At 36.7% G+C, this 26855-nt stretch overlaps 1 protein-coding gene across 2 annotated transcripts in view; it reads right to left on the reverse strand.

The window, feature by feature from the left end:
• Nucleotides 1-735: 735 nt before the first annotated feature.
• ME1 (malic enzyme 1) overlaps nt 736-26855 on the reverse strand; it is a 274752-nt gene continuing 248632 nt past the window's right edge. For both annotated transcript variants that reach the window (XM_002746772.6, XM_078369643.1), the window contains 5 exons: nt 18911-19016; nt 17085-17227; nt 14084-14257; nt 6993-7091; nt 736-2407 (listed from right to left, as the gene is read on the reverse strand). In XM_002746772.6, the coding sequence (XP_002746818.2) occupies nt 2237-2407; nt 6993-7091; nt 14084-14257; nt 17085-17227; nt 18911-19016 (693 nt within the window). In that variant the 3' untranslated portion in view covers nt 736-2236. The remainder of the gene's footprint in view (nt 2408-6992; nt 7092-14083; nt 14258-17084; nt 17228-18910; nt 19017-26855) is intronic.

The following is a 26855-nucleotide window of genomic DNA, read 5'->3' on the forward strand; positions in this document are numbered from 1 at the left end:
GGAAATTTAAAATTACACATGGGACAGTGGCTGTTCCAGACTACAGCCTAGGGAAAGGAGAAGAAACTAAAGAAAGGTAAACATAGATTTCAAGGTTACTTTCTTTACTTATTAGCTTTGTGGACTTGGCAAGTTACTTAACATATCAACTTCATAAGGAAAGTGAGGGGACTACATTAAATTAAAATAATGTATGTGACATATCTGACACCTAGTAAGTAACTATCTAATCTTGATTTCATTATCTTTACCTGAGGACAAGGAAGTGGCTCATACATCACAGTGTCCAGAATATGTGATTATGTAGTTTTTTTTTTTTTTTTTTTTTTTGAGACAGAGCCTCACTCTTATCTCCAAGGCTGGAGTGCAGTGGCATGATCTCAGTCATGGCAACGTCCAATTCAAGTGATTCTTATGCCTCAGCCTCCCAAGTAGCTGGGATTACAGGCATGAGCCACCAAGCCCAGCTAATTTTTGTATTTTTTTTAGTGGAGACAGGGTATCACCACATTGGCCAGGCTGGTCTCGAACTGCTGACCTCAGGTGATCTGCTCGGCTCAGCCTCCCAAAGTGCTGGGATTATAGGCACGAGCCACCGCGCCCAGCCACATATATTAAATGAATGATGTTCGTACTGAAATTAGCAGTTATTAGAATATTTTACAAATTCATCACACATAATCATACAAACCCAAGACCCAGCATTACAATGTAACATTTTAAGAAACAAGGACAATTATTTTATATTTTTATTCATTCACTTTTTCTATGCTTGAATAAATCTTTTGCATGGGTAAATATATTTAGTTAGAACTCTAAGACAACATAGAAGAGAAATACATAGACATTCTGATTCTTCTCCAAATAACTATTTTGAGGAAACTCTTGACTATATGTTGCCATTAGAAATACCTTAACCTCTTTTGCTCATACCTAAAACAATTTGTGTAACCTTCAACTTCCAATAAAATCATTTTATAGTAAAATTTATCTTGAACATCTTATACTCCTTAAAGCATTACTTCAAAAACAAAATTCTTCAAATAATTCTACAAATAAATAGCAAATGTTATTGCACCTTAGGTTTATAATTTATTAAAACTTTTTCCATTACTTCAACCATTAGTTTAGAAAATAAATTAATACAGTCTGGGCATATAACTACTCTTTCTTATAGAATGGTCTTGGTAGTCAAGTAATTTTAATACTTTAAGATAATTTCTGATATTGGGAACTTAATTATAACACTTTGTCCAAATTCAGAAGAAAGTGAGGTGATTGTAACACAGTGAGCCCTTAGTTACTCGAGTTAATCCAGAAGCCATTATGGCAGGTTACTCCAGTAGGAACTGACTCCTGAGATCTTTAAGAGGTCAGTTCCTCAGGCAGCCCCTTCTCAAATATCTTACCTTTATTCTCTCCTTTCAGACCTTCTCACTGCTCAGGCTGTGCTGAACTAAAGGTATCAACCTCTGGACAGGGGCCACAGTCCACAAAGGCCCTGTAGCAACAGTATAGTAGCTGAAGGATAGGATGACTGATCAAGGGGAAATAAAGGTGGTTTTAGGTGGGATTTCTGGCTCTAGAGCAAGGTAATAATAGCTTTACTCTGTGAGCTATAACACTGACAAAATAATAATAAAATCTAAGGCTGTACAGGGCATTGTAAACAGCGATGATCTTTCTTAGAAATGTTATAATTCGGCTGTACTAAAGAACATATATGATCTAGGACTGGAATAAAAATACCTGAGAAGCTATCTTTCTCTAGGCAACAATGTAGTGATATGTTATTTCTGCTTAGCAAAAGTTCACCTACGCCTAGATTCATTTCTACCTTTTTTTTTTTAAAAAAAGTAGATTTTAACAAAATGGTCAACAAAAGAATTATGCATTTTAATGTTGATTATATCAATTTATTACTAATTTTGGTCTTCCCATTAGTTTCATGTATAAAAACAATCAGTTTCTCAGTAGTAGGTTCAATAGCTTTTAAAGAGAATGTAGGCAGAATAATTCAGATAGAAACCATAAATAACGAGAAGCCAAAATGAAGCAAAATTGTCTCAAATGATGTTTATCCCAATTTATATCAATATTCTTCCATCAATTTTTAGACTGTAAAGTAAAATCTTAATCTAAGCATTTTATGAATCATTATAAAAGATTCCAACTTATAAAAATTATGAAAGGTTTAAAGACCTCATTAATAGAATTAGAAATGTTTGCTATTATCCTACTGGTCAGCTTTGGTCTGTATTTTCTGGACCTCTTCAGGCCAAGAATAACAATCAGGTAGAATCTGGTCATAATCAGTACTATACATCTGGGAGAGGATAAATGCTTCTTTGTTTTGCGGTTCAGGATAAACTGTGGCTGTCTTTTCTTGGTATGCATCTTTCACAATCTAGATATAAGAAAATAGTATTAATTATTTTAATAAATAGAGGTGATGGTGAGCCCATGTGAGTGGGAGTTTTTATCCATTTCAAAAACATTGTATATCTTATGCCTGCAAAAACATTGTGTATTATAATAAAAGCACATATAAGCAATGAAGATATAAGATGAAAAAGCAATTATAAATCATATAGTGAGAGAGGAAAATGACACAAGCAACTAAGGAAAGTGTGAATAAGTGAGGCTGATTCAAGCACTATCACACCTGGACTTCTCGGAGAAGCCCGTGTTAAAAGCATTGTCATGACCTGACTGATAATTAACTTGAACTAAATACCTAAATAGTCCTGCTAAACCTGAAGCTTGAATTTTTGTTTGTTTGTTTGTTTTGTTGAGGCAGAGCCTCATTCTGTCACCAGTCTGGAGTGCAGTGGTCTGATCTCGGCTCACTGCAACCTCCACCTCCCCAGTTTTAGCGATTCTCCTGCCTCAGTCTTCTGAGTAGCTGGGATTACAGGCTTGTGCCACCATGCCCGGAACCTTGAATTTTTAAGAATCCCTATTCTGACCACAGCCTCCTGAAAAATCTCCTCCTGTACTCCAGGGTCTCCTGATCCTGCTCAGCTTATCATCTGCACACTACAGTCAGTATCAGTGCTCTTTGCCAGTATCAGAGAATCTTGTCACCACGTTCTGTGTTACATGCATAATTCTAGTCCCTCGTTTGGGGACCCCTCATAGCTGGCTTTCTGCTTTCATAGCTGTGCATCCTAGAATCATGCAGTAAACTTTCTGCGGTGCTATATTTTTTTCTAGTCTGCACATTATATTTCCCTCTTTCTCTCTTTTCTTAAAACTTTCTCTTGTGGTTCCCAAAAAGCAATTCCAAACCTTCCTGCTGTCTTCAAGTTTCCATTTGACTTTCATCACTCGCTGGAGTGATTCTCCACTCATACACTGGAGAATCAGATTATCACATCATATCACTGGAGAAAATTCCAACTACTCAGAAAAAATGACCTTAATTTCCCCTTTGACCAACTCAAACTATCTCCTTAGTATCTTCACACATCTTCTCTTTCCCTACTTTCTTTTAGAAAAAGGGACTCTTCTCATCAAAATTAATCATTCCATATGTACTATTTAACTCACAAGCTTTTGTTTGTTTGTTTGTTTGTTTTGAGATGGAGTCTCACTCTATCCCCAGGATGGAGTACAGTGGCACAATCTTGCATGTTGCAGAATCTCTGCCACCTGGGTTCAAGCGATTCTCCTGCCTCAGCCTCCCGAGTAGTTGGGATTACAGGCTCCTGCCACCACACCTGGCTACTTTTTGTACTTTTTTAGAAGAGAAGGGGTTTCGCCAGGTTGGCCAGGCTGGTCTCAAACTCCTGACCTTAGGTGATCTACCTGCCTTGGCCTCCCAAAGTGCTGGGATTACAATGTGAGCCACCATGCCCAACTTAATTCATACCAGTTCTTAAAACAATATTTATATGACTGATTTATTTTGATAAGTCTGATTTCAAAGAATATCAGAATGATTAAGTATCTCTTCTCAATGTAAAACTATGCATTTATGAACAATTAAGGTTATAAATATTGTGCTGTGTTATGAAGAGATGTCTATGAAAAAGCAGGAAACAATATGTATACTTCATAACTATAATGATGTTAGAAAATAAAAAAATTAAAGACTCAAAATACAAGAAAAAAATGATGCTTACATTAGAAAAATAGAATATTGGTTATTTTCCTGTTCTCCTTTTATTTTCCAAAGTGCCTATAATGTGGTTTTATTACTTTTTAAATGGATTTGTTGAAATATAGTTAACACAAAATTCAACCATTTTAAGTGCACAACTAAATTATTTTTGTAAATTTACTGCACAACAATATACCACATTCAGTTTTAGAATATTACCATTACCCAAAAAAGATCCTCGTGCCTGTTTAAGATGGCTACATTAATTTTATAATAAAACACATTGTTTCATTACTGACACAGACTCTGTGGATATTCATCTCCTCTTTCTGCTCCCAGGTATATACCATAGAAATAATCCCCTCTCTCAATGAAATCTTCAATCTCTGTCCTGTCCATGCCAAACTCTCTGACAGAGAGCAATATTCTATTGCTTTCCTAATTCTCTGACTTCTTAACCTTTTGAACATCTTGAAATTTCTTTTGTAAAAATCTCTGATAACTTGTAAAGTACCAAATAAAAGTCTGCATCTGTTTTTCTCTCCAAGATTTGGCTGTGTTGGCCACAACTTCCACTCCCATTCTGAAATTATCTCTCCTAATTCTTGACATGCTGCTCAGTTTGGAGTCTCTTTTTAAAATCCTACCACTTCTCTTCTCAGCTGGTATCTTTCTTCTGTCTTCTAGACAGAATAACAACCTATATGCTATCCTCATTTTCCTTTCTATACTTGCTTTCTTGGCAACCCCACCCACTCCTAGACATTCACCAGTTACTTCATCCAGAAGATGCCCAGGTCTTTTATCTAGCCTCTTTTTAGGTTTCAGTCATTTCTATCTACTTGAATAAAATGGTACATCTGAATGTGCCACTGATACCTCAAACTTGCAGTGCACTTATATGGTCCTCCTCTCTGAAGTTGGTTCTTTGTTCTAATTTCTCAATTTCTGTGTATGCACTCTGTATTCTTCTATTACTCTAAGTGTAATAGCTGAATCTTTTTGCACTCCCCTGATGTCCCCTGCTTTTTTTCCTTCTCTAACTGTAAGCTAATTCCTTTTCATTTAAATCTCCAAAATGAACTTAAAATAATAATATGCTATTCAGCATATTAATAGTTTAATCTACTTAGAAACTAGCAGATACACATTAGTAGAAAATATGAACATATTTTTTCATAATTAGATAACGAAGCAGATTATTGTGTTAAGGTTTTTGGAGGATTACTTCTTTTTAAAACTCTACCTTTAGTCAACAAGATAAATAACGATATGTGACTCTTAACTGGTGTTGTTTAGATAACTTGCTAATAACTTAAGCTAGTGATTTTTAACCGAAACCAATTTGGCCCCCAAGGGACTACCTGGCAATGTCTGCAGTTTTGGTTGATACAACTGAGCAGATGCTACTGACATCTAGTGGGCAGAGGCCAGGAATGCTGCTAAACACTGTACCATGCCCAAGACAGCCACATGACAGTTATCCAGCCAAAATGTCCACAGTGCTGAGGTAGAGAAACCCCAATTTAAACATATAACTACTGTCATGGCTGAAGTGTGCTCCCCCCACCCCAAATTCATCGTTGAAGCCCTAACCACTAGTGCTTCAGAATGTGAGTGTATTTAGAAATAGGGCCTTTAAGGAGATAATTAAGTTAAAATGAGATTATTAGAATGGTCTAAATCCAATTTGATGGTTATTCTTATGAGAAGAGGAAATTTGGACACACAAGTGTGTGCATACACAGAAAAAAGTCCTCATGGGGACACAGAAAAAGGGCAGCTATCTGCCAGCCAAGGAGAGAGGCCTCAGAGGAACCAACCCTGTGGACATCTTGATCTAAGACTTCCAGCTCCCAAAATTATGGGAAGATAGGTTTCCATTGTTTAAGCCACACAGTCTGTGGCTTAAATATTTAAAAACAGTTACTAAATAACTGGTATGTAGTTACCCCAGCCTAAGGAAACTAATACAATTACACTGCAAAAAAAAATGTCCACCTATCTTCCAGTTTAGTTCCAGAAAGTTTCTCTGCCTTTGGGTTCTTCTTGGCTAATTCCCTCAGTAGCTCACCTGCCACCCCAACAGCTTCCAAGTTCTTGGCCCTCTTTATTTTGCCTCCAGTCCCAGTATTATCAGTTGTGATCTGTCATTTAAGATGCTATACATCATAGTGACATGGGTATGGAAAGTGGGGTTCAAGGTCTAAATGTCATGCTACCATATCTGTAATATTTTGCTAATTATCACAAATGTGATATAGAAAAGAATAACTTTCAAAAGGTGAAATAGGAGAAATCTGGCTGATAGGAAGCCATAAAAAATTATTTAAATTTTAGGAGAAAAAAGAATGACAGGAAGGAAAATTAATTATTCAGCCCAGTTCTTCCTTTCTTCTCTGAGGAGCAAATGCAGCTCCTAAGCTCTATGGAGTCACTATGCCTCACTTCTCTGACTTCTGACATAATAAGGAGATACAGGTATACATTTCAAGAAAGCAGATTTTATTTTTTATTTTTTTGAGATGGAGTTTTGCTCTTATTACCCAGGATGGAGTGCAATGGCACGATCTCAGCTTACCACAACCTCCGCCTCTGGGGTTCAAGCAATTCTCCTACCTCAGCCTCCCGAGTAGCTGGGACTACAGGCTGCACCACCATGCCCAGCTAAGTTTTGTATTTTTAGAAGAGACAGGGTTTCACCATGTTGACCAGGATGGTCTCGATCTCTTGAACTAGTGATCCACCTGCCTTGGCCTCCCAAAGTTCTGGGATTATAGGTGTGAACCACCATGCCCGGCCAGAAGCAGATTTTTAATATTTAAAAATGCATATTTAGCAAGAGAAGGAAGGAAAAATAATAAAGCTTGAACAAGAGTGGTTTTACCTTTTCTGCAATTTTCAGAGAAACATCTCTAATGGTATTCAAAGGAGGATAAAGCCGACCCTCTTCCAAGTGTTTATCTGACACTTGCTGAGCTATAACCTTATAAAAAAAGAAAGAAAGTGTTTATACTTCACATCATACAATGTGGCAGGTATACAAATAAGTGAATGTCACATATAATGGTCTATATAAATACCAGTGACATTAATAGGATTATCTAATTTCCTCATCACTTCTATCAATAAGGAAACTAAACCCAGAGAGGTGCGGTGGTGGTTGGGATCACACAATTGTTGAAAAAGATGGGAACAGAATCTAGGTTTCCTTTTAGTCCACTTCCTTTTCTACTGTACCATGAAATGCTAGATACTTTCCAACTGATACATTAGGGGAACAAGGGAAAAGAAAAGGAAGAGGAAGATGATAGAGTAATGAAAATGGATCCTGAAAGCAGAGGAGGACAGCTATCCGAGGCTAAGCATGCCATTACTCCCAGCTCCTTGTCATACTCCTGTGCAGAAGGTAGAGCAAAAAGCTGAGAAAGCTAGTTCGAAGTCTCACTATGAGTAGGATATTAATTTTATACGGATTCTGCATTATCTGAATCACCTAATTAGCCTTAACGTTTGCTTTCCCCAAACTATTCCCTAGTTCCAAATCAGTGTTACATTTTGTATTGAATCTTAAGGCAGAGACGGAGACTCAGTAACCCTGATGTTCTCTCCAGCTATAAGACTTTGATTAAATTTCTAGATGGGGGCGAATCTAAATCACCTTATACGTGGGCCTTTGTTCCATGAAAATGTGGTTGCAGAGAGGGAGTAGGGAACCTTCCTCTTCTGCAACATTTTAAATAATATTTATTTTTCAGTATATCTTAATAGCTTTTAGATTTTTAAATCATGAAATTATTTCCAAAATATTTATTTTTTGCCATCAACAAATATATATGACACTGAACAAGCATAACACTGCAGAAAGCTTAAAAAAAAGTGTTGCTGTCCTTGAGAGATTTGTAATTTAGTGAGGTAACAGTGTATGGGAAGAAAAAGAGAATGCTGAAAGAGAAGATGGCTTATGCTAAAGGTGAAATATGGGTGCTAAGAAATCCAGAGGAAGAGCAGTTCTGGAAGGCCTCATATGCAGAACAGCTTGAAAGGCAAACCTACAGGAATGCCTGGAGTTAGACAAACAGAAAGGGGGTGGGCATCCCAGACAAAGAAACAAAACCCAAAAAAAACCAGAGTCAGACCAAAGGCAGAGATGTGTGTGAGCTGGACTCAGCAGGCCCAAGTATCGTGACCTGGGGGAGCAGAGAGTCTGGGTAGTACAGAAATAAGGACTGGAGCACTACCAATGTCAAAAAAAGGAGTTTGGGGTTAAATCCTGTGGGTGACTGAGGATTTCCTGGTCATTTAGGCAGTGGGATGAGGGGAAAGAGAGGAAGGTAAAGTTACTGGTGTAACTGTTTGATTAGTATTGCTCTACATATTATACAAAATATTATAACATATAATTGCAGGGTGTTGACCATAATTTTATAATAACTTCATCATTTAACTCATTAATTTCTTGCCTTTGTAACAGGATGTTTGCCCTAGAATTGATGATCAGGGTCCCAAACTGTAGGACAAAGAGACATTAAGCATTCCAAACTATCAGGAAGCCATCAAACAAGTGAGGCTTGCTATCAACCTCAGAAGTAGAACCAGTCCTGCCAACCACACAACCACAGCCACCTGCTTCCCGAAGGCTGAGATGGTGAAATGCAGAGAAGTTTGCTGAAACCATGATTTGTCCTCCCCACTTCTTGGTGCATGCTACTCCTTCTTAAAGGCTTACAGTGTCCTCGAGGAAAGACTAGGGGGCATTCTATTTCCCTACTGAGCCTGAGCAGTTATAGATATGTGTATTCTCTATCTGCTATTGCAGGCTTCGTGTATTGCAGGGACAGGACATGACATTTGAATTGGATATAAAATTTTGAACTGCACAGATGTTTAATTATTGTTCACTGATGTATTCCCAGCACTCAGAATAATGCCTAGCATATGTCAGTTATTTAATTAAAAAATATTAAAAGAATGAGTGAACTGAAAGTTATGGGATCTTACCTAAATGTCACTAAGAGAAACAAGAGGGAAAGCTGGTAGAGAATGACTTAAAACAATGACTGAGACAAAATAAAACCATTTTATGTTAATTGCTCCATTGAATTGAAACTTTTAAAAAATCTTGTTAATTCTTGTTCTGCAAAGGATATGCAGCAGATTTAAATCAGAATTTCTCAGATGTGAAGGCAAAAACTTTTCAGGGTATCAGGTATGGTTATTTAATTGGATAGAAGAAAATGAATAGCACAATGTTAAAAAGATGTCACAGCATGGTGACTGAAGGCTCAGGCTCTGGTGTGAGGTAGACCTATATCTGATTTCTAATTCCATCAATTACTATCTGTATTTGAGCAAATTAGTTAACCTTTCTAGGCCTCAATTTTCTCCTTAGTAATATAGGATTAATAATAGTTCCTAAATCATAAGAATTAAATGAAATAAATGCTAACAACGAATTTACCACAGTGTCTGTCAGAAAGTATTCAATGAAACTTAGCTGTTTTGTTTTATTTGTTTATTTATTTATTTATTTATTTGAAACAGGATCTCACTCAGATTGCCTAGGTTGGAGTGCAGTGGCACAATTTCGGCTGACTGCAACCCTCTGTTTCTCCGGCCTTGGGTGATTCTCCCATCTTAGACTCCTGAGAAGCCAGGACTATAGGCATTTGCCATCATGCCCCACCACTTTTTCTTTCTTTTCCTTTTTTCCCCTATTTTTAGCAGAGATGGGGTTTCACCATGTTTGCCAGGCTAGTCTTAAACTCCTGAGTTCAAGTGATCCACCTGCCTTGGCCTTCCAAAATGCTGGGATTACAGATGTTAGCCACCGTACCTGGCCTGCTATTTTGTTTTAAAAAGAACAAATATGCAGCCCACATGGCCGAGTGGAAGCAAAATAGCTTTTGCTGTCAGATCTGGCTGTACAGTGTATAGCTTGTTAGCTATTTGATTTGGGGGCACGTTTTATAACTAATCAACTTCAAGTTTTTTCAAGTATTTATATGACATAATGTATGTATTCCACCTCTAACCACCAGCACACTGCGGGCATTCAATATCACTATTTCTTCTCAGAATGCCACACAAATATCATTTTAAAGTGATTGGAGACAGTGAGAAGATAGCTGAGTAAAGAAGAATCATTCTGAATCCTTACTCTCCATGTATGACTGTCAAACAAAGAAGGAGCCAAAGAATTGTAAAACAAAATCAAATAGCAAACAGGTGACCATGAGGAGATGCACTAAATGTAAGGACTTTATCTTAGGGGGAAAGGAGGGCGCATACACAAGTCCTAGCCTCACTCTATTAAATCATTTATTCAAAAACTCTTTGCTGCCTTTGATGTGCTTTGGTTCTCTCTCTCTAATGACATTATGGCTAATTTAAAATAATCTTTCTCCATTTTGTTTTGACATTGTTATGGCAGTTGGATTTCCAATTATCTTAAGTAAGGAAAAGGTTTCTCCAGATACTGCTGTCCATGATAATTATCTAAAGGGTCCTCTGAGGAGATATGAGAAAGGAGTGGCACGGGGCGGATGAGAAGGCACCAACAGGTGATTCAGGAAGAGTGGTGTGAAGTTAGGAAGCTGAGATTTGTCTCCCAGGTATGGACAGGAGGTGAGGAATCTATTCCCAGGCTATAGTGCAGACCACAAAAGGCCAAGAGGGCTGATCCAGGGGAGCACTGTGTGCTCTCAGCAGAGGTCCAGAAGACTGTCTACAGTGCCAGGAAAGCCAAAAATCTCTTCATGATATAACAATGTCCAGAAATGGCTGGGCGAAGTGGCTCACACCTGTAATCTCAGCACTTTGGGAGGCCAAGGTGGGTGAATCATGAGGTCAGGAGTTTGAAACCATCCTGGCTAACATGGTGAAACCCCCCATCTCTACTAAAAATACAAAAAATTAGCCAGGTGTGGTGACACGTGCCTATAGTCTCAGCTACTTGGGAGGCTGAGGCAGAGAATCACTTGAACTTGGGAGGCGGAGGTTGCAGTGAGCCAAGATTGTACCACTGAACTCCAGCCTGGGCGACAGAGCGAGACTTGGTCTCAAAAAAAAAATGTCCAGAAATATTTTTTGAGATTGGTGCTAACCCATAAAATTTCTAGTTCCATAAGAGATCCAACTAGTATTTTTGACAATAATCCTAACAGTTATTAAATTTGTAGTTGCAAAACAAAAAATTCAGATAGATCTCCTATAATTACTTTTGTTAATGACAAAATATAATCTAGACAAGAAGTACTTTTCTTCTTTTTGCAGCCATCTAGTAGTGAATGTCTGTAGTATTGTATTTATTCTTCTTGCTAAGATACATGAATAGTTCTATTTAATCCTATTCGACAAGTATTTATTAATTTTCTGCTTTGTGTATAGCATTGTGCTAGGTGCTACTGAAGTTTTAAAAGAAGTATATTGAAGATTCTCTGTCTTTAAAAAAGATAATCTACAACTTAGTTATAAAGAATACACCTAATCTTTTATGACAAGAAGCTCTCAAGAGCGTAATATAACCAGAAATAAAATTAAATGTCAAAGTGTGTAATAAAGACGGCCATGGCTTGGGAGAAAGATCAAGATGAGCTAGACTTGTCACTGAAAGATTCCAGGATGTGGTGGGATTTAAACAGTACCCTGAAGGGCAAACTTAGATCAGTAGAGAATAATTCTGAGGACTTTCTAGGCAGGATAAGAGATAAAGCAGTTACACAGGCATACATACACATGATGTGTTTGAAGGCTATGGGATGAGGGAGAATGAAAAGAATGTCAGGCTTCTAAGCTTTGGTGCCTGCTTGGAAAGGAGGTATCATTAATAAAAATGTGGATGCTGAGAATGAGGGAAGATAATCATCTTGTGTTTAAGGACACAGCAGGGCATTTCTGTGGAATTATTCAACAGGCAACTGGAGATACAGAAAAAGATGAAAACAGAGATACACAGATTTGGCCACTACTAAAATGAAGATGATAGAAAAAAATGAATGAGATCTTTGAAAGCATAAGAAAAAGAGAAGAAAAAACTGGTAACAAAAAAATGAATGCTAGAAAAAAGCTCTTACTTAAAAGGGAGATAAAAAGGAGACAGACAAAATAATGAATGGGGACATGATAGAGATGATATAAAAAACAGAGATGTTGGGTTGAAGCCTAAGAGAAAACCAGTAGAAAGCCCAAAAGATACAGCCAGAGAGATCACTAGCTATGATAAGAATTAGTGATGTGGTATGTTGACAACACCACATTTTTTTCTTCAAAGTTTTTGTTTAGTAGTGATTATTACCTTTCTTGGAGAGTAAATTGAAAATATTTTTCATAACATTTGTCACTAGAGGGCACTAGAGTTATTTAAGAAAGAAAACACTGACTATTGCAAGTAACCAAAACCGACAATGATTACATTTTCCTTAATGCAAAAACAACTTTCAAATGCTCTCTTAGTAATGAGACATCCATTTATGTTTAACAAGATTTTCTGAGTTAAAGAAAACCTGATACATCAGCTGGCATGCTTTTAATGCAGTGAAGAAAACAACAGGAGAACATTATAGCTTCCAGATATCTGTTCTCATAGAATGATGCTGGGCGCTAGCCACCAAAATTATGTTCCTTTAGATCATATCAGTAACATAAGACTCTGTCTATATATTTGGGATTCCTTTTCACAATGGAAAAAATAGTTGTAGGATAAAAATATTTGACTATCAAATTCTATTTGGATCAGTTCAACTGCGAAGGTTTAAAATTCAAGTTTCTCATACAAATCGTATCCTGTTCAAATCTGAAAACATGGAATCAACCTGATGAACATTCTGATTACCAAAAGCTCATGATTTTACAAATATATGCCCAATTACTGTATCATCGTGCTGAGGATTGGGATAAGGAGGGAACTAATAGGAACATGCAGCTCATATCACTTGTGCCAGGAATAATCAAAGCCCTTTGTCTCTGACCTAAGAGTTACATGTCTTCTGTCAATATCTATGAAATTGCGGCTAAGTTGTTATCTTGAAAGTAGAGTAAAAGCTCAGATCTTTCACAGTTCATGACAGTACAAGATTCCCCAGTGGGATTGCTCTGTGATGTTCTGAGAATCTTTTCTCAAGGCCCAGACAGAGCTCCCTTCTCCTACTCTTTTAATAATTTCATAAACAACTAATTTTCTACTCTGATTTAACTTCTGCTTAAATACTAGGGTGGTTTCTGTTTCCTGTACTGAACCCTAAATGATAAACATGTTCACTATACCATATCAGAATTTCACTTTAAACCTTCAAAATGCCATTCATTATTAAGCAATGTTCTCAATGGGGAAATATTTACCACTTAATCATCATTTGGAAACTTTTGTTGTTGTTGTTGTTTTGAGATAAGAGTTTTACTTTATAGCCCAGGCTGCAGTGCAGTGGTGCAATCTCTGCTTACTGCAACCTTCACCTCCCAGGTTCAAGCGATTCTCCTTCCTCAGCCTCCTGAGTAGTGAGTGGGGGTCACAGGCACGCACCACCATGCACTGCTAATGTTTGTATTTTTAGAAGAGAAAGGGTTTTACCATGTTTGCCAAGCTGGCTTCAAACCCCTGGGCTCAAGCGATCAGCCTGCCACGGCCTCCCAAAGTGCTGGGATTACAGGCATGAGCCACCGTGCCAGCCCTGGAAACAATATTTTTAATTGTCTCATCGCTGTCACAGAGCTTGATCTGATGTGTGAAGACACAAAAATTTTCCTCTTAAGAAATCAAAACACAACTATTCTGATATCTATTGAAGAAGAACCTTTTGTTTGTTATTCAGTATAAACATGCTACCAACTCCTTATTCTCCACTGGAGAGTTTCTCTTCTTCAGACTTTACTTCTTCCAGAGAGCAAGCTGAGATGCTAGATAAATAAAACATTAGACAACCTAGGCTGAGCACATGTGGTATTTTATACCCTTGGTAAACTTAGAGGATTTTACAATACCTCAGCAGTAGTGAGGAAAACCTTATCTGTGATGTGCTTCAATCCACACGCCACGACACCAAGAGCAACTCCAGGGAACACATAGGAATTGTTGCCTTGCCCAGGATATAGGGTCTGTCCATTTGGTAGAGTGACTGGATCAAAAGGACTGCCACTGGCAAAAATTGCACGTCCCTACAACAAAGACACACACAACTTACTTTAAAAAGAAGCAGGATATTTTAAAACAAATGTGTCATAATAGAACTACCCCGTAGCCTAAATTATGAGCACTTAGAAAGAAGTCTGTTTTTATATTAACTTCCTTATTAGTCTGGACAAGCTTTTGCAATATTGGGCCACCTGTTTTGGAATGGGTGATTATTACTATTCTCTATCTTACTCTTTACTCCCAAGAGGAGCACGCAAAGTACAGGACGCCCTAAGACAATCACTCTATTCTCTGCAGTGGTTCAACTCATAGGCTCATTAACCATTTCTATATAGGCTTCCAATTAATAGATTTCTGAAGATAAAAAATGATGGGCTAATATTTAAATATTAAAAATCATGATATTTTGGGTTGGGGCTTAGGAACTCACACATTTCCAAAATAAGAACTGAGAAAATCATATATATTTCTATATTGTAAACAATTATGTGAGCTGGGCATGGTGGCTCATACCTGTAATCCCAGCACTTTGAGAGGCCAAGGCAGGCAGATCACTTGGAGTCAGGAGTTTGAGACCAGCTTGGCCAACATTTCTCTACTAAAAATACAAAAATTAGCTGGGTAGTGGTGGTGGGTGCCTGTAATCCCATGTACTGGAGAGGCTAAGGCAGGGGAATCACTTGAACCCAGGAGGCAGAGGCTGCAGTGAACCTAGATTGCACCACTGCACTCTAGCCTGGGCAACAAAGTGAGACTCCAGCTCAAAAAAAAAAAAAAAGGCATTAACTTAGGGCCTGTTAGGTGCTGCATTTCATACTGCTAATCAAAAGAATATTTGTCTCATCTGTGATGGTGAGTGGACATCAAGTTGAGAGTATTTAGGTTTCAAAGGAGGAATCAGAAACCCTCGACAAATAATCACAGTCTAAGAAATCTATTTGAAAAGTCTAAAGCATCAAATCCTCAAGCATAGTTTAAATGATGACAGAATGGGTTTTAACGTTCATATCTCTTGGATCTAGAGTCTAAATTATAACCTGTTTTTAGGAAATGTCATAACATACCTTTTAGTTGTTCTTAAACTTGTATAACATAAAAATTCAACCTTCTTCAAGATATAAAAAAATGAAAATAGATGAGACAGAAAAACAGAAATTCTCAGCTAGCTGTATATAAGACACTTATGTTTTACACAGAATTTGGTTTTGTTTTCTAACAAGTCAGATACCTTAAGCTCTTTAGCAGATAAAATATTTTGTTATAAATAACTTTCTAATGTAACTAAATTATTATTTCATGTATAAAGGCTTTAGAAAATTATATTTGAGAAAAAGGCCTGTAACATTATGTATCTCCCTCCCCTCTTTCACTCCTACTCTTCCTGCCTATCTTTCTATAATCACCGTATGTTAAGGAGAAATGTCATTAAAAAAATGATAGTACTGGCTAGCTCAACATTCTCAAATATATGTTATTAATGTGGCAAAGGAAATCTTCCCATAACATTTTTGGATTATATTTTGCTTGTTCAATAGTCTTTTTGTATATTGTAATTTAAGTTTTCCTACCTTCACCTGTGCCTGCAGCAAGAGAAATTCACATCCACCAACAGGCAGAGACCTTTCCTTTTTATCCAATCCTTTAGCCAAAACAGTGTCTAAATTTTCATTCTCAAAATAACTTTTAATGTTTTATGTAGAAAAGCACAGACCATTAGGCAAGATCATAAGAAAGATATGAAGCATACATTTATATCAGATACATTCAAAGTTTAAAACATAACTACATAAATATGGCTAACTTTATGTGTGTTATAGATAAGTCTCTTAACCTTGGAGGCCTGTTGAGATATATTAAGACAAAATAATTATTAAACACTTATTAAATGCCTACTATGTGCAAGACACGATGCTAAAATTTTGTTGTTGCTCAAAGGACATTTGTTGTTTCCTTTAAGGATTTAAGGACTACTGAATAATGTGAGGCAAATTTCCCAATTTAGAGATGAGACAAAATTAGTGAGAACACTGATGCCATCCCAAATAAGAGAGATAAACAATGGAGTGACTCCTTGCCAAAAAAAAATCATTAATTCTAGCAAGCATTTAAGGATATATGATTAAAGTAGAGCCATTAAGTTCCAATTAGTGCGGAGTGACACAGCTTTCATGTTTACCTCTCTAGTTTGTTTTGTATTTCCAAAATAAATATTTTAGCTAGATAAGACTCAATCTCTATTTTGTTGTATTGATGTTTTAAAGTTTTTGAAGGGAAAAAGGCTCCTTTCAGCATATCAGTCAAATATAATATTACTTCAAACATGGTATAAAATAAATCATAGTAAAATACTGAAACACTGAGGACTCCTTTCCCAATCTGGCTGGATGTCAAGATAGTTGCCCAAATGTTCTACTCATGGTACCAAAACCCAAACCCAGGATTTTGCAGAGCAAAAATAAGGTTGTGGTTTTACACTGTATGCTTCAGTGTTTGGGAATAGCTAGTTAAAAAAGCTATTTTAATAAGTCTCTAGAACCAAGCTTTTATCCTTTCTATTTAACTACTATGTTTAAATCTTAGATATTTCCAAATAGTTTGATGAAAATTATCAGTAACACATTGAAATATGTATTTTATTTTATTGAAAGAGGATATATATAACATTCTAGAAAAGGAGATAGTTCTTATCCCTCTGACCTGTATGCTTTTCTTTCCATTTTGGGTGTATTTCCAAAATAAATGTTTTGTTATAATTTTTAAACATAAACAGTAAGTAAGCACCTTAGATATCCTAGGTCTCTCTATAATAAAAATTTGATTATTAAAGTATCAGCTATAGTTTTACTTTACCTTGGTTATTTTATAGCACTGCTCTGCAGAACATTCTGCTTTGCTAGTTGGATTACTCAAAGCAAAAATAATAGGCCGTTCATTGAAGGCAGCCATATCTTTGAGAATTTGTTCTGAGAATGCACCACCAATTGCAGCAACTCCTAATGAAGAAAAAAGAAACTGGTGATTAATGCTGCTATTGGTTAATTCACACAAGAAGCCCATGCCCCAAATCAATGATCTCTGTCAGGTCATTTTCTAATAGGCCCTAAATAAAATACTGTATAGAATATTTGTATTAAAATATAGTGACAAAAAGAGGCAAGTTTGTTAATGCCAACAATCCTTACAATCCTTAGGGTCACAAATCTACAAATACCTATTAAAGATAATATTTGGCTCCTATAATACAGTGAATTAGTGGCCAATCACTTGGAAATCTGTGTCTAGTATGTATACTTTCTCTATAAGTAATTCTATAAGTATATTTCAGTGTGTCAGGCTATCAAGCAATTAAGTTTTATAAACCAATGCTGTCACGTAAGACAACCGTCTGATTCAATTTCAAAAGTGAAGTACCACCCACTGAAATAACTTTAACAGAAGAATAAAGCAATTAGCATAATGGAAATGCAAAACAATAAGATTATTGACAGAATATATTTTGTAAAAACAATATTAAACACTTAGTAAAGTTCCTGTAATGGAGTACTTGTTTTATTATGATTATCATCATTATTTTCAATATTATCATCTGTTTCACAAGAGCTTCTAGGAATGGAGTATAATACAAGGTAAAAATCAACATTATATATACACAAAATAAAGAATAAAGTTTCATAATGTCCTTTGAGTTTTTTTTGTTTTTTTTTTTTGAGACAGAGTTTTGCTCTTGTTACCCAGGCTGGAATGCAATGGCTCGATCTCCGCTCACCGCAACCTCTGCCTCCTGGGTTCAGGCAATTCTCCTGCCTCAGCCTCCTGAGCAGCTGAGATTACAGGCACGCACCACCGTGCCCAGCTAATTTTTTGTATTTTTAGTAGAGACGGGGTTTCACCATGTTGACCAGGATGGTCTCGATCTCTTGACCTCGTGATCCACCTGCCTCGGCCTCCCAAAGTGCTGGGATTACAGGCATAAGCCACCGCGCCCGGCCCTTTGAGTTTTTTTTTAAACCATTTTAAAGTCTTGCAGTGCACATGCAATGTTTAATTACGGTAGTAAGTGCTATAAAGAATATAAAGATTTGTGACATGTAATCCCTATTTTCCAGGAGGGTCTTATCTATTTCAGTGTTTCTCAGCCTCAGCAGTATTGACATTTTAGGCTGGATAATTCCTTGTCTAAGGGGCTGTCCGGTGCACTGTAGGATATTCAGCAGAATCTTTCAGCAGCCTCTATCGGTTAGATGTCAGCAGCCCATCCCTTTACTCCCGTTACGACCCTGCTGCCCTAGTTAAGACAACTAAAAGCTTCCAGGTTGCCAAATGTTTTCTGCCTGGCAAAAATCTCTCTTATCTGAGAACCACTGTCTATCTGGAGTAATCAAGCCTAGAAAAGTGCTGAATGTGCCAGGTATTATTAGCAGGCTGACAGAGTTAAAGAAGGAGGCCACACACTTCAGCTCAGATCAGTAAATCAGTAAGAGAAAGAAGACAGGACTGAAGTTAAACATCTAGGTCTCTACAGGGTACTGTCACTTGAGTGAACATGTGGTTTTGTTTTTGAATTCAAAGGGTTAGAATTTTAAAAAGGCTAAATTATAACCCCAAAATTGGTAGTAAAAACACCAATCAGGTCAAAATGGTGGGCAGCCTGAAAGTGGAGAGGAGAAAAAGTTTACCTATGAGGGCAGTTGGTTTTATTTCTTGAACAATGGTTTCTAGATTCTTCATTTCTTCATGTTCATGGGCAAACTTCTCTTTCTCTTGTGTTAAGGAAGCACGTCCCTAAGTAAAGCAAGTAAGAAAAAAACTAAGAATCTGCCAAACATGTAAAAGAAATTTCAGTATATATATTAACAGTATTTATGCTTAACATTTTTATGTATGATGTGTTATAGCTATTCTTAAAGTCTCTTCTTCAATTGTCAGAATATTGTTTCACTCATTCTTTCAACAAATATTTATGTGTCAATGTTCTAGGCAATAGAGATATAACAGTGAACAAAACAAAGTCTTTCCTTCATTTTTTTTTTTTTTGATGGAGTCTCACCCTAACGCCCAGGCTGGAGTGCAGTGGCATCATCTTGGCTTAGTGCAACTTCCACCTCTCAGGTTCAAGCAATTCTCTGCCTCAGCCACCCAAGTAGCTGGGATTACCTGTGTCTGCCACCACGCACCAGCTACTGTTTTTGTTTTTTAAGTAGAGATGAGGGTTCACCATATTGGCCAGGTTGGTCTTGATCTCCTGACCTTATGATCCACCTGCCTCAGCCTCCCAAAGTGCTGGGATTATAGGTGTGACCCACCACACCTGGATGTTCCTTCATTTAACCGATATTTAAAATCCTAATTTTACAGACGTGAGAACTAATTAACAAAATGGCAATGCAAAATATCATTTAAATAATGATATTGTTTGCCACACATTGTGTTCTATAGTACATCTCAAAATCTGCAGTTGGCTTTAGCTGTAGCACTACCGATTTATTCTAAGAAAGGAATTTGAAGCTATATTTATGTCATTGTTAGATTTTCTCAATAAGTATTCATTTTTTATGTTTTTAATCTTCTGATTATACATGTGCCACGTGTTACCTAGTAAACATCTAATTATAATATTCTAGCTGTAAATTTAAAAAATTTGACCATATAATAAATTGCTGCCTAATTTTATATGGTACTTTATGACTTATACAAGTTGTTTTCATGTACTTCATTTGATCCTCTCAACAATTCTGAGAAGCAGGATAAGTAGAATCATTTTACATATGTGGAAACTGGGGTACAGAGGTTTTAAGGAACTTGCTCAAGGCAAGAGATTGTACTGGAACTCAGAGTCTTTTCTATACACAGAACCACCCTGGGCAAAAAGCTTAACAAATAGTAAGTCACAGTCTTTGCAAATTGTTAATAATGAAGATGCTATAATTTTCTTGCTTTAAGTGGTTATTACTATTTTATTTCTGTTTTTTTGTTTGTCTGAGATGAGGTCTCACTTTATCACCCAAGTTGGAATGCCATGATGTGATCAGAGGTCACTGCAGCCTTGAATTCCCAGGGTCAAGGGATTCTCCTGCCAAAGCCTCTCTAGTAGCGGGGACTACAGGCATGCACCACCATGCCTGGCTAATTTATCATTTTCTTTTACAGATGGGGTCTTGCTACATTGCCAGGCTTGTCTTGAACTCTTGGCCTCAGGAGGGATCTTTTCAGTTCAGCCTCCTGAGTCACTGGGATTATATGCATGAGCGACCATGCCAGGCCCTGTTTTTAAAAGCAATATACTTAATTATAAAAAGATTTGAAACATATGAACCTCTTTGTGATTGTCTCTTCATCTGTAAATAAAGATAATAAGAATTTCTACCTCGTCAGGTTGTTTGTAGGGTAAATGAAATGTAATATATGTAAAACACTCAGGACTGTACTTGGTTTATAACAAGAGCTCAATGCTAGTTGTTGCAATTACAATTTTTGTGAAGAAGAAAAATAATAACAATTTCAGCACTTAAAATTTTGGTATATTTTCTCCTATTGATAGTCTGCTGTAAAGTGCTATACTTCTGTACCAGTTTTCCATTGAGTGTAACATCAGATTGGATGGCTTTCTAAAAACAGAATTCACCATTAGTCATTTCTGAATTCTAAGATGTTATTATCTTACCTTTCCCCTATACATCAAAATATACTACATCTGAGAAACCGTGAAAAATAATCTTACTTAATTCATTCAGAATCAAATTTGAAGGTTACTATTTCATATTCATTTCAGCAGAGAACATTCTCGACTCTAGTAATATTAAGTTGAATATCATTAGTCCATACTCATGTTCATCACACTTATTAAAGAAAAGCTAGTCAAAGGAATCATATAATTCAGTTTTTTTCATCAAGATGCATCACATTGCTTAATAAAATTCATCTATTATCATTGCCTTTTTAGAATCAGTCATGGGTCCAAAAGAACACATAGTTGATTCTAGACTGATTTTGTGAGTAAACACTCAGTGTTCTCAAACACGTCTTTTCTATTTATGAAACAAGATTTTTTAAAATTGCCTTTTATTTTTTGAAACAGTCTTGCTCTGTCTGGAGTGCAGTGGTGCAATCACAGCTTACTGTAGCCTTCACCTCCCGGGCTCAAGTGATCCTCCCACCTCAGTCCCTGAAGTAGCTAATTGTTTTATTTTCTAGTAGAGATGAGGTCTTGCTATGTTTCCCAGGCTGGTCTTAAACTCCTGAGCTTAAGTGATCCTCCTGCCTCAGCCTCCCAAAGTGTTGGGATTATGGGTGTGAACCAGTGTACCCGGTCTCAAAATTGCCTTTTCGTATTTTAAAATCTATTACAATACTGAAATAATTACAATTCTCCAATTCTCACAAAATTTGCAATGATTGGGGGTGGTGGTGACACCTAATCTTTCATTGTCACCTCTCTTAGATTCACAGCTAGGAAATTTATTTTCTTTACATATCTCAATCACAGAGATTAAATAAGCATTATCCTAGCATGTAGAATGTGGGTAAACCTAATGATAATTTATTAGTCACAAATAAGAAAACAGAGGTATTTGAGGTATAAAAGAATTATCCTCAAATCATCAGACTTTTTTGATGATCATCAGACTTTGACTTGGCAGAAGCAATAGATTCAGTTGGTTCCAATTCCTCATGATCCCTTTCCTGTCAATCTTCTTTGCCATTTAACTTTGCAGTTTCTTCTACAAAAGGCAGAATATATACTTTCTCATCCTTGTTTTTGGACTTGAACATGTGACTTGCTTTGTTCAATAAAATGTGTACTGAAATAAGTGTGCTAGTTCCAAGCCTAGGCCTTAAGAAGAACCGGTGTTTCTGCTCACTTTCTTGTGGCTTTGTCATTGCTTTAAAAGTATGTGACAGGCTGGGTGTGGTGGCTCATGCCTGTAATACCAGCACTTTGGGAGGCCAAAGCAGTTAGATCACTTGAGGTCAGGAGTTCGAGACCAGCCTGGCACCCAACATGGCAAAGCCCCATCTCTACTAAAAATACAAAAAAGAAAAAAAATAACAGGGCATTGTGGGTCATGCCAGTAATCCCAGCTACTAGGGAGGCTTAGGCAGGAAGATCTCTCAAGCCCAAGAGTTCAAGACCAGCCTGGGCAGCATAGTGTGACCCTGACTCTATAAAAAATAGAAGTTTTTTTAAAATTATGCTTTAAGTTCTGGGATACATGTGCAGAATGTGCAGGTTTGTTACACAGGTATACACATGCCAAGGTAGTTTGCTGCACCCATCAACCTGTCATCTACATTAGGTGTTTCTCCTAATGCTATCCCTCCCCTAGTCCCCCACCCCCGACAGGCCCTGGTGTGTGATGTTTCCCTCCCTGTGTTCATGTGTTCTCATTGTTCAACTCCCACTTATGAGTGAGAACATGCAGTGTTTGATTTTCTATTCTTGTGTCAGTTTGCTGAGAATGATGGTTTCTAGCTTCATCCATGTCCCTGCAAAGGACAAGCACTCATCCTTTTTTATGGCTGCATAGTATTCCATGGTGTATATGTGCCACATTTTCTTTATCCAGTCTATCATTGATGGGCATTTGGGTTGATTCCAAATCTTTGCTATTGTGAATGGCACTGCAATAAACATACCTGTGCATGTGTCTTTATAGTAGAATGAAAATATCAGCCGGGCATGGTGGCATGCACCTGTCATCCAAGCTACTTGGGATGCTGAGGTGGAAGTATTGTTTGAGTGAGGAGGTCAAAAGTGTAGTGAGCTGTGATTCTGCCACTGCACTCCAGTCTGGGTGACAGAGCAAGATCCTATCTTAAAAAAAAAAGTGCATGATCTGGCTTGCTGCTGGTCTGGGGAGAATGAAAGCCTTTTTGAAGCAGATGTGCACCCATTCTCCCATCCTGTAGCTAACAACCACAGAGCCAATATCTTCACAGCTGTCCCATCTGACCCAAAGATAAGTAATAAATAAATAATAATTGCTGTATATCTCTGAGATTTTGTGGTTGTTGATAATATAGCTGACTGATACAGAAGTGATTTTAAGTTTGATTATATATTCCAACTTCTCTTTAACTCAATATTATTCCTATCTGTTGCGTTGTGAGTAGAAAGTTCTTTTCCCTGAAGGGCTTTGATGAAAAGATGCTTTTGTAAACTATATGCTACTTCAACACCCTTATTACTGCCTTCATTACTTGGCAAAAATAAATAATTTTTATTTAAATTTTATTATTTATTTTTTCTTATTACTGCCTTCATTACTTGGCAAAAATAATTCTCTTGAACTATGAGAAAGAAAAGAGCAATTCTGGTCATGGATAGGAATAGGAATTTAAAACCATTTGACAGTTACTGTTTTTTAACTATCTAAATCATTTACAAACTACGTTTGGAAGTAGTGTAAGCTAAAATTCATGACTATTTTGACTCTTAAACAGTGAGGAGAAGTACCAAATAAAGTTTCAGCTTAGGAAGGTGTATTTCGTGGGAGTAATAATTTTCAGCTTCAAGCATTCTAAACAAAACATGATACCGTTTTGGCTTGTTACTCTTTCCCAGAAATACAGGGACTAAACTGCAGATGTAAGGCAAGAAATTCAACTAATATCCTTCTGAAGCCATATGTGGCAAATACCACCAAACTCCTAATTGCTTCTAGCATGACTTCCTGTATATTTGCAGCTAAAAGTCTGAACTATGTTCCCCCAGACTCTCTCTTGCAGCTAGACTTTCTGCATGAAACATGTCATTTGCCAAGCTGATATATCTTCACACCACATTAAAGGAGAAATGGGCATCACCGTGACTATGCGGCTCTTCTGGAAGCTTGTGGTAGTGGTGTTTTGGTTTTTCTCAGGTAGATATGGCAATCTCTAGTATCTAGTACACTAAACACAGGTAGATGCTAAGTAATGGTGGTGGCAGCTACAATATCTGATAGCTTTCCTGTTTCTGGCTGAAACGCTAATTTTTGAGTAAGCAGTAATAGCAGTGGCAACAGTAGCTTCCTTGCTGATGGAGATTTGTATTGCAAGAATTGTTACTTAAAACTTAGCATGAAGCCTAATTCTCCAAGAGTTTACAGAGATTTGCTTTTTGGGACATTTTACAGATAAGGAAACTTATCTAATGTATGCTAGGTTCTCTACAGAGAAAAAAAGATCTCAAGATAATCATTTACTCCAAACTAGCTATAGTTATCTCAGTGAAATGTTACACAATAATCTTGAGGGCTGCTGAGAAAACTTATGTCTATAGAGAAGACTGAATCAATCTCAGTGTTTGCCTATTAGTCTTTTTGGCTTTCCACTAGACAACATGTAAATATTATGTAAATACAATTGCACAAATTTGCTAAATTATCTTAATATGTTACATAACTTTTGTTTCCAAATATTGAAACTCTTTTTTCATGCTGTAGCAGAGAATTCTAACGGCCCATCAATATTCTCTTCTTTTTTATTATTTATTTCCATTCTCTCCTTTTTAAAAATAATTATTTCCAGTTTTTGCTGGCTACATGGATTCCCAGGTGAAGACTGTATTTCTCATCTTTCTTGCACCTTGGAGGGACATGAGACTACCTGCTGGCCAAAGGGATGAAATGAAAAGTGATGTGTGAAACTTCTGAGTTGGGTCCCTAGAAAGGAATGAGACACACTACCCCACAGTCCATTCTCCATTCCCCTCAGCTGACTGAAAGATGGTAGTAAGTTAAAAGCTTCTTTCCACCCAGCAAAGGATGGTGGTTACATTCTAAGTCAGTGGTCTGTGTACCACTACACTATTAGGTGGCAAAAAAAACCCCACACTTTATCTTGTTTAAGTTACTATATTTTGGTGTCTCCTTGTATAGTAGCTTAACCTAAAACCTAGTTCCTTCAATTTAAATATGTGAAAATAACACAGAGAGACAGACTCAGAAGACTCTGCCTTGACAAGCTCTTATCTTCGAGGGCAAAGAAAGTCAGTGATCAAACTAGTAAGACCAAGAAAGTGTCCACACAATTTTGAAAGATTTGCAGTAATGTAAATTCTACCATCTTTCTATATTTAGGCAATTCTTTTTTATTCCTAACCAAATTACTGCTTACTGCAATGTAATTCCACTTCTTTCCACTCAATTTTGTACCATTACCCTTAAATAATCTTTTATAAATCTGAAGACATAATTAATCACATTTTCATTTTTCCCATATAAGGTACCTATATCTGTTCTCATGGGGCCACTTTCTTTCTTGTAATTATCAAAGTGGCTCTATTTGGAACTCTCAGATGCTTGTGTCACCCTCTATATATCACAGAACCAAAAAAAAAAAAAAAAAACTCCACTGAAAAAAATAACCAGTGATGAATACGGTCAAGGATATGCTCAAGGATTTTCCCATTAATGTTCTACTAATGTATTCCAGTATCATGTTTTATTTTTAAATAGCAGTAAAATATTATAATTATTCTTTACCTTGTGGTTTATTTTGAAATAGAAAAAACCTACCAAAATGATTGTGAGAGACATGAACATTTATAAGATTTTTCAGGATTGTTAACAGAATAGGAACAAAAAACAGTAAAAATGGTTTAAGGGGAAAATGTGCCACCAGTTATCTTTATTTTAGAAAATGCTTGGGCTCACCAAACAGTAAGATTCCGCACAATCCATGGTAAAACAGCACAGCCCAGCATGAAACAGAAATGGTAGCTCCCAAGGCAGGTTTGTGAAAGCAGCTGAGTAGAGGTTCCTAGTCTAAAAAAATGACCAGTCCTAGGCCATTCAACTACTGACAAACAACATGACAATGATAACATATCCAAACTGCTTCTGGCATGTAGTTTAAAAATTTGCATATGATAGCCATAAACATTGAAATATCTTCCTTTTCATTAGATTACTAAACCAAGAAGTAGTCACCTACAGAAGAAAATAAAATTAGCATAAGAGTAAATATCTTAAAGATGATTTTGCTAGCAGCTGAAATAACCAAATTCAAATTGATACATAATGATTATTGCTAAAAGCTACACATGAATAAGGGAGGAATTTGTTTATATTGTATGTGGACCCACATATCCATAATGTAAAATAAATTTACAATATGGTAAATAATCTGAAAGTGAGAGATATATTCCCTATTTTCTTAATGCAATGACTCAAAATATTTTCCTCAATGCAGTGCCCTGAATTATCCAAAACAGCAAATTTAAAATGTTTTAATGTATGTTACAGTGTTGTCTTCATCACTGTTGATGATAGTTAGTATGTCAATAGTTTTTGAATAAATTTTGTTTAGGAACATAAATATCTAGTAGCAGAATGGATTCTAACAGCTAACATCAAATAAATTTATGTTATTTCTGATATTCAGGAAAAGAAAGGCTCCACAATCAGACACAGAGTATGTCTAACTGACTATCCAACATATATAAACATTGGAGACAGAATATGGGACTAAAACTCAAGACAGAGGCATCTTTAGGCTCCTCTATGTACCACACTACCTTGGGCAAGGCATTGCATACTTCCAGTGATCTTGGTTTCTCCATCTATAAAATGGTTTGGATTGGTGATCATGGCAGTGCTGGTAAGAATAAACCAGATGTGTGCTTTTTAAAGCTAACTG

This window comes from Callithrix jacchus, chromosome 4, assembly GCF_049354715.1.
Source record: "Callithrix jacchus isolate 240 chromosome 4, calJac240_pri, whole genome shotgun sequence".
NCBI lineage: Eukaryota > Metazoa > Chordata > Mammalia > Primates > Cebidae > Callithrix > Callithrix jacchus.